This window comes from Lathyrus oleraceus, chromosome 5 (genome assembly GCF_024323335.1).
Source record: "Lathyrus oleraceus cultivar Zhongwan6 chromosome 5, CAAS_Psat_ZW6_1.0, whole genome shotgun sequence".
In the NCBI taxonomy this organism is placed as follows: domain Eukaryota; kingdom Viridiplantae; phylum Streptophyta; class Magnoliopsida; order Fabales; family Fabaceae; genus Lathyrus; species Lathyrus oleraceus.
Window position 1 is genome coordinate 644,786,367 of NC_066583.1, and position 10,671 is coordinate 644,797,037.

Genomic DNA, 10,671 nt, shown 5'->3' on the forward strand with positions numbered 1-10,671 from the left:
TGTTTATGTGAAATTATGTTGCATGAAACCTAAAGTTTCAGTTCTGGTTTTTGCCTTCGTGCATCCCCATCTTTGAGTATTAGCCCAAACCTATGGTACCATTGTGTTCCTTGCATTTTTCTATGCGATTTTGATCTTTATTTAATGAAAAATGGTTGAGAAATGAGAGAGATATGATTGATGAAAGATTGGAAAAATAGTGGGAAAAAGAAAACGAAAATGAGAGAGAGAGGTTGAAGATGATGCTGAGTTAGCATTGGAAAAAGTCCATGGAACCCCAAGGACATGGGTTCGAACCTGGCCAGCATAATGTTTATTTTTTCTCATTTGTTAAATGTTCATTTTTCTTCATAACTTCAAAAACCCATAACTTCATGATCCCTTAACATTTTTGGACCATTCTTTTTGCCATGTGTCCATAAGAATGTCTATTTTATGATGACACCAAAAAAATCCCAAAAATATTATTTATTTCACCACTTTTGATTGGATGGAAAAACATGTGTTTTAAGTGTTTTTTAAGGCTTCTAATCGATTCTTTCGGCTTATGTCTTATTTGTTCTCGATGTTGAAAGTTTGTATGATTAAACCACACTCTTTTAAATGTTGATTGTTATCCTTAACATGTTTGAACTTGATTATTTTCATATAATGTATCAATTGATTCACCTTGAAAACATGTTTGAATGAATGGTTAAGAGGTGATTAGGTTTCCATTTAAGCTTGGTCTTATCATGAACTTTGATTCAAGTCTAATGTTTATTTTGTGAAGACTTATAATGTGATGCATGTTTGACCTAAATTGATTCATGTTGTGTTTACCATGTTCCAATGAATGCTTTTACCATGTCAAGTATGATTTTGTCTTGACCATCAATATGTTGCGTCTTGTGATGTCATGTGAAACTTCGTCATGTCTTGTTTATGTTTATCTCAATGCCTAAAAAACCATGTTTAACATTGTCATCCATACCTTGTGATTGCCATTGTACTTATGCCATATTTTGTGCCATAATGTTAATGCATGTTCAATCTTGTTATTGTTTATATCCAAGGGAAAAGAATCATGACATTATTATCATTTTGCGTGTGTGTGTTCATCTGTATTCTATACAACTTTGCTTCCCCTTAATCCAAAAACTTCTAGATACAATCTTAGGTTCCCCTCAATTTAAACCTTAGGATTCTATCTCTCTATCCTTCTTATAACCACTTTCATAATAAACTTTGACTTAGGTCATTGTTTCTCCTTTTATTTCTTAATCAAATGCTTCAAAACACTTAAGCATATTCAAAGATCTTTTCATAAGACCTAAAAAACACAAACTTAATTCAAACCCTTTTGCCACTTTGGCTTTTCCATGTTTAAAACATTTTAATAAAAGGATTAGACATGAGTCATCCCTAGTTGAGATTTAAATCTCCTACTTCATAACATTGTTGAGATTGATATTGATTCTTTTCCATTTGGAAGAGGTATGTGGCATACTTGTTGATTATATATCCAAGTGAGATCCCTTCTTTCAATTTGATGCAAAGATTTATCTTCCACATGTTTGTGGTGGTTTAAATTGGAGTTTTCTCCTTAAGATGACAATTTGTCTCTTTCTCATAAAATCAACCCCAACAAATCCCTTCTTACTTTTGAACCCAAACTACGAGGTTTTGATCCTTCACGGGTACGTAGTCATAAGACTCAATGTCTTTCCAAATCATCAAACAATAAAAAATGTTCTTTTTCTCATCTCCCCAGTCAAATAGCAAACAATTTTAAACCAAACACATATATTTAAAAGGTTCCTGTAGAGTACTACAGATGATTAGGATGCTAATACCTTCCCTTTTCATAACACACCCCCGTACCTTTAGAATCCCCCTCCCGTTTCCCCATTCCCTTGGATAAATTAAAGTTCGGTGGTGATATTTTGATTCATGAGTCAAGTCTAAGCAATAGCTTGGTCTCCGATTCTTCACCGCGACAGAAATGGCGACTTCGCTGGGGATTCAATATTAAGTGGGTGATACCTAACTTGTTTATATGTGTTTATTATTATTTGTTGCTATGTTTTCTTGGGTTTCATTATGGACATCTATAAGTGGTGACGAAATCCTAACCCGGATTAGAGAATACAAATAAGATAGAATGGTGGTATAATCAAAGTTACATGTCTGGAGTAATCCTAAGCATGATTAACATATGATATAACCCCGCTCAGTGGAGACCCCTTTGATGGTAATATTTGTTGTTATGAGTAAATCATAGTAGCATTATTATCATCGATCTAGGAGTCTAAGAAACTGAGGACCTTTAGAACCCTTTCAACCCCCCTAAGCCTTTTTAGGATGTAGTTCGAATATTATTCAGGTGTAAGATCTGAGTTAATTGTTACGCGATACTACACTCAGACGAGTTTCTCTTGAGAATATTATTGGTCTGCGAGCAAGTCGTTAAACCGATAATATCCGAAAGATGGATCTATGACTCTGGGGACCACTTTAGAATCTTATTCTACAGGTACAAAATAAATATATTAGTTCATACATTGTGGGATGGTTAAACCCTTGGCTCCATGCTTAATATCAAAACCCAAAACTTGTATTTGTGAAACATTCATTCATGCATTCATGCATCCATAAAAAACCTTTTTGCATAAAAACCAAGAAACTCAATAGTTTTCTTTTGCAAATATCAATAGGTAAAATGGAACTTGAAAGGAGGATTACCAAGAAATACACTTTCAAATGTCCTGACTTAACAGAGTTGAAGAAGCTTGGTTCTATGATAGTTAGTCCAGAGGATTTCAGAGCTCAGTATGGAAGACTTATGGGTATCTTGAAGATCAAGGTTGAAGATGCAGTTCTCAACACACTGGTACAATTTTATGATCCACTCTACCATTGCTTCACATTTCCAGACTACCAACTTATGCCTACTTTAGAAGAATACTCTTATTGGTTTGGTTTGCCAGTCTCTAACAAATTACCATTCAGTGGTTCAGAGAAGACCCCTACATCAACAGCTATTCCAGAAGCACTTCACTTAGAAACGTCTGTTGTGAAGGACAACTTCACTAAAAAATGAGGGATTCTAGGTCTAACCTCTAGATTCCTGTTGGAGAAAGCCTTTATCTTTGCAGAAGCAGATAGTAGAGATGCCTTTGAAGCCATTTTTGCTCTACTCATTTATGGAATTATACTCTTCCCAAACATTGATGACTTCATGGATGTTAATGCTATACGAATCTTCTTAATTGGTAACCCAGTACCCACATTACTTGGAGATACCTACCATTCTATCCATCACAGGACTAAGAAAGGTGGTGGAACCATTCTTTGTTGTGCACCTCTCCTATATACGTGGTTTATTTCTCATTTGCCAAGATCTAGGCTCTTCATGGAGAATCCGCAGAAGCTCAGATGGTCTCAGAGGTTCATGTCCATTGATCAAGATAGTATACATTGGTATGACCCCTCCTATGATGTTGGAGTAATTATTGACAGTTGTGGTGAATTTCCTAATGTACCTCTCCTTGGTGTACATGGGGGAACTAACTACAACCCTATCCTTGCCAGACGCCAGTTAGGATATCCTATGGTGGATAAACCCGATAACCTTCTGTTGTCAGGTTTCTTTTACCTCAATGAATAAGAGAGTTCCGGTCTGAAGGACATAATCATACATGCTTAGCGCAACATTCATAGAAAAGGAAAAGACCGATTAGGAAGAAAGAATTATGTTGCTTTTGAGCCCTACACCCAATGGGTTTGTGCTAGAGACAGTGAATTTAAGATGCCATATGCTCTTGAGAAGCCCTCATTTCCTTATGCTATAACATCATCATCCACCATTCCTATTGAGAATAGGGAAGAGTTTCAAGAAATTTTGGATAGGTTGAAATTGGAAAGAGACACTTGGGAAGGCAAGTAGCATGTCTTGAATGATAAGAAGATGAAGATGGAGCAGCAACTAAAGGAGAAGGATGATTTGATTGAGATTTTGGAACAACAAGCTATGAAGAAACAGGAGGAACAATAAGGTTTACTTCTATCTAAAGTTCAACATTTTCATGAGTACTCCAGCATGACTTCCACCTCAGGTACTTGGAAGGGAATCGTCGACAAGCTTATGATTGAGAATGCTCAGCTAAAGAGGCAGAAAAGGAAGCATCAACCAGCAGCAGGACCTTCTACATATGAGATTCCTTAGGACTCATAGACTTAGCTGTTTTTCTCTTGTATTGTTTAGGATCGTTGAAAGTGTATTTCATCCTTTGTAATCCCTCAAATGTTTAATAAAAAGAGGTTTTTGTTTAGCTTATACCAAATTTTGTCTCTATAATATTTGCAATAAATTATTGAGTCTCTTAAAAATTAAAACTCATCTTTTGCATATGCATATCATGCATCATTCAAGCACAAGTTCCTGCATTTCAAAAAACTTACACATGTCTTCTCTCTCCAATAGTCAAACTGAATCACCAGTACAATACTCGAGCCAGTCGTCGGAGAAGGATGAGTCATCTTGAACAAGAAAACCAAGGGCTCAGGGAGGAATTAATCACCTTGAAAGACAGTTTGGAAAGGCTTACTGTTATGATGGACACTTTGGTGGCTGCCCAGAATCAGTCATCGAATAATTCTCAAGATCCATTGCAACGAACATCAATCTCTGAGAACGTCTCGACGCCCATTCCAGTGGCACCCATCAATGATCATCAATATCACATGCCACCTGGTTTCCCTTGGGGCATGCCTCACGGTTATATGCCAACAGGGTGCCGCCCTCAAAACGTTAAAGCTCCAGTAGTGACTATTGTAATGTTTGTACCTCCTCCTGTGGTGCATACAACTTCTTATAATGAAGAAAACATTTTTCACGCTGCTCCAAGTGATGTTGTGGGAGTAGATGAAAGGTTAGAGGGATTTCAAAATCAGTTCTTAGAAATGCAAAGGGAAATCAACGCTCTTCGAGGTAAGGATCTTTTTGGCAAGACCGCTTCCGAACTCTTCTTGGTTCCTAATGTTCAAATTCCGCCTAAATTCAAAGTACCAGACTTCGAGAAATACAAAGGAAATTCATGCCCTCAAAGTCATTTGGTTATGTATGCTAGGAAGATGTCCACTCAAACTGACAACCATGAGCTTCTGATCCACTACTTTCAAGACAGTTTAACTAGTGCCGCTCTTAAGTGGTACATGGGCTTGGACGGCGCAAAGGTTCGTACTTTCAACGACCTTGGTGAAGCTTGTGTTCGTTAATACAAATATAATGTAGATATGGCTCCAGACAGAGATCAACTCCGGGCCATGTCTTAGAAAGACAATGAGAGTTTCAAGGAATATGCTCAAAGGTGGCGTGAAATTGCTGCACAGATTTTCCCTCCACTTGAAGAGAAAGAGATAACTAAAATCTTTTTGAAAACTCCGAGTTCATTCTACTTTGACCGCATGATCGCTAATGCACCCAGTGATTTCATCGAGATGGTAAACATGGGCATGCGACTTGAGGAAGCAGTCCGAGAGGGATGTTTGACGAAGGAAGCTGGTGCTTCTAGTCATGTTAAGAAATTCACCAAAAATTTCTCCAAAAAGAAAGAATCAGATGTTAGTGTCATTTCATATGGCAGACAAAGAAGAAAGTATCAACATGTTGTAGCCGTTTCACCAATCATTAGTCCACCAATGGTAGCGCCAATTTATCAGCCACAGTTCTCGCATCAACATCAACAACATCAGCAACAATAACATGTTCAGAACCCAACCATCAAATCAATAGCATCAACAGCCTCTACAACAGGATCACTCTCAATTCAACAATCAAAATCGTATTCAAAAAAGGACACAGTTTGATCCTATCACAATGTCCTATGCAAAATTGTTTCCTGCACTGCTAGCTAAAAATCATGTCCATACAAAGTCTTCACCACTTGTGCCAAAGGACCTTCCCTATTGGTACAAGGCAGACCAATTTTGTGCTTACCATCAAGGGGCACCTGGACATAGCATTGAAAACTGTTTTGGTCTAAAGTCAGATGTTTAGAGGCTCATCAAAGTGGAATCCTTTCATTTAAAGACGTAAACCCCAATGTTCAAGTTAATCCTCTATCGCAACATGGTTCAGCCTCGGTTAACATGGTATATGGTTGCCCGAGCACTTTCCGGATCTATGATGCACGGTTGTTGGGAGAGAACTTAGTAAAGAAACACGCCAGATATAACAAGAATGGTTTTGTGCCTCCACATAACTATGCCTCTTGTAGGGTTTATTCTAGGAACTCTCAAGGATGCCTAACTGTTGTAACGGATCTCCAGGATCAAATGGACCAAGGTTACATTGAAGCCTACCGAGACAGAGATTATAATCAAGTCAATATGGTCAATAGTGACAATGAAGTGAATGTCATAATTCCTCAGTTCAACGACTCTGAGCCTATACAAATTACTTATGACAATCGAAAGACTTTTGTGACTCCTCTGGTCATTAACTTACCGGGCCTAGTTCCCTACCAATCTGATAAAGTCGTGCCTTACAAGTACAATGCTACAATGATTGAGAATGGAAATGATGTTCCTCTACCCTCCATTGTTAACGTCGCTGATGTAAGCAAAGTCACAAGGAGTGGGCGTATATTTGCAAAAAGGACTGAGGATGTCGCAGCAGGAAAGCAGACTCATGTTGAGATCCCTTTTGAACCGGTTGGCCAATCTGATAACATGAATCCAAAAAGTGATGATGATGAGGTGTTGAAGCTCATCAAGAAAAGTGAATACAATGTGGTGGAACAATTACTGCATACACCTTCCAAGATATCTGTGTTATCTTTGTTGATGAACTCTGAGGCTCACCGTGAAGCTTTGCAGAAAGTCTTAGAACAAGCTTATGTAGACCATGATGTGACGGTTGGACAATTTTATGGTATCATCGCTAACATCACGGCCTGCAACAACTTGAGTTTCAGTAATGAAGAGCTCCCCAAAGAAGGAAGAAATCATAACATGGCACTAAATATCTCAATCAACTGTATGAATGACTCTTCTTAAGTGTGTTAGTTGATATAGGATCGTCTCTCAATGTCATTCCGAAGTCGAAACTTTCCAGACTTTCTTTTCAAGGTGCTCCTATGAGGAGTAGCAGGATTATTGTCAAAGCTTTTGATGGTTCCAGAAAAACAGTCATTGGAGAAGTTAACCTTCCTATGACCATCGGACCTCATACTTTCCAGATAACATTCCAGGGGATGGACATAGAAGCTGCGTATAGTTGTTTATTGGGTCGGCCTTGGATCCATGAAGCTGGGGCAGTCACTTCCACTCTGCATCAGAAGCTTAAATTTGTGAAAAACGGGAAGCTAGTGACAGTCTGTGGGGAGAAAACACTGGTTGTGAGCCACTTATCATCTTTCTCTTATCTTGAACCTGAAGAAGATGTTGGAACTCAATTCCAAGCCCTTTCTTTGATTGACAAAGATATCAAGAGAGGAGTATCCGTCTATTCATTCAAGGATGCACAACGGCTAGTCAATAATGGTATAACCGATGGTTGGGGAACAATTTTGGATCTCCCAGAATATAAACACCGAGAGGGTTTAGGCTTTTCTCCTACTTCCAAGAAGATTGCTGAAGGAAGTAGATATGTTCGTTCAATCAAAGAAACTTTCCATAGTGGAGGGTTCATTAATCCCACTTTGCCAGAAGTCAGTGTCGTCACTGAGGATAATGATTCAACATGGGAACCCTACTGCGATGATCCTGAATATGATCTTGAGGCGGAAGATGCATATATGCCTTTTTACTTTCCTCATCATAGAGAAATTTAATACATCCCGGGGTCAGAAGACGAAGCAGCTGAAGCCAATGCCATTGTGGAAGATGTTCCGACCGACTTCATAGTTGTAGCGGGGTATTCGTTACCATTAGAGAATTTGACTAAATCCAAGGTAAATCATACAAGTCGAGTCGCCACCACACTTCTATTTATCCAAAGGAATGGTTAGAAAGCGAACAAAAACCTAAAAGTTTTATCGAATCAAAAACTAGTAAAAATGTCAAAGATCTGGGTAAGGGGGTTGGTTATGCAATGGGAAGGTATTAGGCACCCAAAGCATCCTAGGTACTCCTAGGGAGCCCTTTTCACATTTGTTGCAAAAAGTTGTTATTTTTTTGTGAAAATTTATTTGTACAAACATGACTGAAGGGATGAGAAAAGCGTGTATGTTTATCTAATGTACTACTTACTAAAAGAAGGGTCAAAAGAACATGACTCGCACGGACGTCGCATCCACTGCATACGCATCTCATCTGAATCTGAGAATCAGAGTCTTCGTAGCTCGGCTACCTATGGGTTAAAGAGGAGTGTGCTCGCTAAGTCATCGCGTCTTATGCCTATGTATCTCATCTGGGACGAAAATCAGAGCAAAACGTAGTTCGACCACCTATGGGGTAAGGGTTGTGTTTTGGGGTGAACGACATTACTATGCAATCTACCGGATGCTCGACCTTTGGAGACTTACTCGCTTGTAGTAGAAGGAGATAACGTGTTCTTAGGAGAAGAAAAATCAATGAGTTGTTGGTGTTTATGAACGCTCATGCAAAAGGGGTAATGAGGATAAGACCTCATAGCTCTTAACCCTGGACAGGGTGAGCTCATGACAAAAAGTGGGGGTTCAGAAAGGTGGAACCCTCTCCACTGACTGATCGGACAAAAGATCTGGGTTTTTTGTTCTGAAGCATCGACACGTAGTGTGATCTTAAAGAACGATGCACTGAATAACGGGGGATTGATTATTGATCCCTTTTATCCGTCAATTGCCTCTTCATGGAGGTCTTTAGGAAAAAAATAGTAAAATGCGGGAAAGATAAAGGGGGTTAAGAGATCTACCACACGGATAAAGATTCGAAGCAACAACAAATAAAGAGGTAAGAAACCCGGAGATCTCTCAAGCTAGCACCATCAAAGAAAGCGAGTCAGTACAGGTAATCGGAATAAACCTCCAGGTGGTATCCCACAAATAAAGTGGAACGCCAGGCCATCTCTGCAACAGTCATGTGAGCCCTCACAAAAAAACTCAACAAACAGGTTAGAGAAACAAGATAGGGTAATCAAGAGTTGCCCCCAAATCAAAATGTAACCACATGAATCATGCCATTAAAATTCACAAAAAGCTCACAAAAAGCAACCAAGGGTAGGAGGCCTAAACCTCTTGTCAAACAAATGCATTAAAAGGGTATCAAAAATTTCAGGTTGAAAGTATAAAGTAGTGGAAATAGGGCATACCTGATTGGGGAGGATCGATTGAAATTGAATGGCACGGTTGGGTTTGCAAAGCACTCTTAGGGTTTATATGAGAGGGAATTGGTTCTTTGCCGATGAGTTCCCTTCAGTCTCTGGAGGTTGCTCTGAACTTTGTTAGCTCTTCTCTCACTATCTTTTTCCCTGCCAGGGTAATAGGAATAGAATTGTCTTTTGTTTCACTGAAACTCTGAATTTATAACCTGATTTTTGTGGACTTGTGGGCTCAAATGAGAGAGGCCCAAGTCCAAAAATTTTCTGTTATATTTTATTTATTTATTTATTTTTTTCGTTTTTTTTCTTTCACTTTTTGTTCTTTTTTTTTTAAACACGTGGGTTTCGCCTAGTGAACATGACAGTTCAAGAAATTCCTCTGAGCGTAGGTGATTCTGGTGGCTTTTCTTGGGACTCGCTAGGCGACCCATTCTGCTCACCTAGCGAGCATGACAGCTCATGAACAAACTTTTGCTCCTTCAAGATTAACGTTTTGACTGACGAATAGACCCCATTTGAACCTGTTGGAAGTATCTCAAGTCATTCCCTTGTGTTGACTAATCATCTAAATAGAACCCACAAAGTGTCTTGGATGATACTCAAGCTTCAAACAAAAGATGTTAGTGACACATTTTTGTGCTTTTGGTTAGTAAACAAAAGTAAGAGAAACAATGATGTATAATTCAAGCATGCTTGGTGATCTCAAACCAATCACAAGGAGTCCCACCGAAAGGCAAAAGGAACCAAGATGCTAAAGATCCTTGAGGCAATGCAAATGCAATGTTATGATGCCATGAGGGATCTTAGGGTCAAAATTGGGGTCTTACAGATGCCCCTATTTAAGGTCATTCTAGCCGAAGAAGTGAAGGTTAAAATCTTCGTCTCGACGGGGTAGAATGGGCTTAAATAGTAACAAAGAGACGAATTTTGGTCCCTAAGAGACCTCATGATGCAAATGTAGGTATGAAAAATGGTAGCACTTTATGGAGATATGTGTCCACAAAAGCAAAGAAATCAGAAGCCACTGATAATCCATATGAGCAATTCACTCCATGGGACCAAGACCCTGGGGACTCTCCTGGGGATAAAAAAGGGATAAAAATGCACGAGCAGGTCACGACTCAAAGCGTGGGGAACAAAATTCCAAAGGGAAAAGATCCAATGGAAAGACTCGAGCTGACTCGAAGATGCATGTATTGGGGAATATGCCAATACAGCAAAAAACTATCCACAGCGGATACTTCGGATAAAATCCGGATGAAAACAATCCACTAAGGGACTTCGTTGGGGATGTCCGCAAGGACACTCCTGGGGAAGCAACGGGACGAGGTATTACCGGTTACTGGGTAATAAGCTCAAGGAGACATGTGATCTGAACGCCAGGTATG

At 39.1% G+C, this 10,671-nt stretch overlaps 1 protein-coding gene across 1 annotated transcript; it reads left to right on the forward strand.

Annotated features, from left to right (window-relative positions):
• Nucleotides 1-4,512: 4,512 nt before the first annotated feature.
• LOC127082657 (uncharacterized) lies at nt 4,513-5,745 on the forward strand. Its single transcript, XM_051022883.1, has 2 exons — nt 4,513-5,217; nt 5,317-5,745. Exons 1-2 carry the CDS (start codon nt 4,513-4,515, stop codon nt 5,743-5,745), a joined length of 1,134 nt encoding a protein of 377 aa, XP_050878840.1.
• The last annotated feature ends 4,926 nt before the right edge of the window (nt 5,746-10,671 follow it).

Bases quoted from the DNA above. Each gene is read 5' to 3' on its own strand.
- LOC127082657 (XM_051022883.1), top strand. From the start codon at position 4,513: ATGAGTCATCTTGAACAAGAAAACCAAGGGCTCAGGGAGGAATTAATC. The intron at 5,218-5,316 runs GTTCGTACTTTC...GCCATGTCTTAG, and splicing joins TGGGCTTGGACGGCGCAAAG to AAAGACAATGAGAGTTTCAA.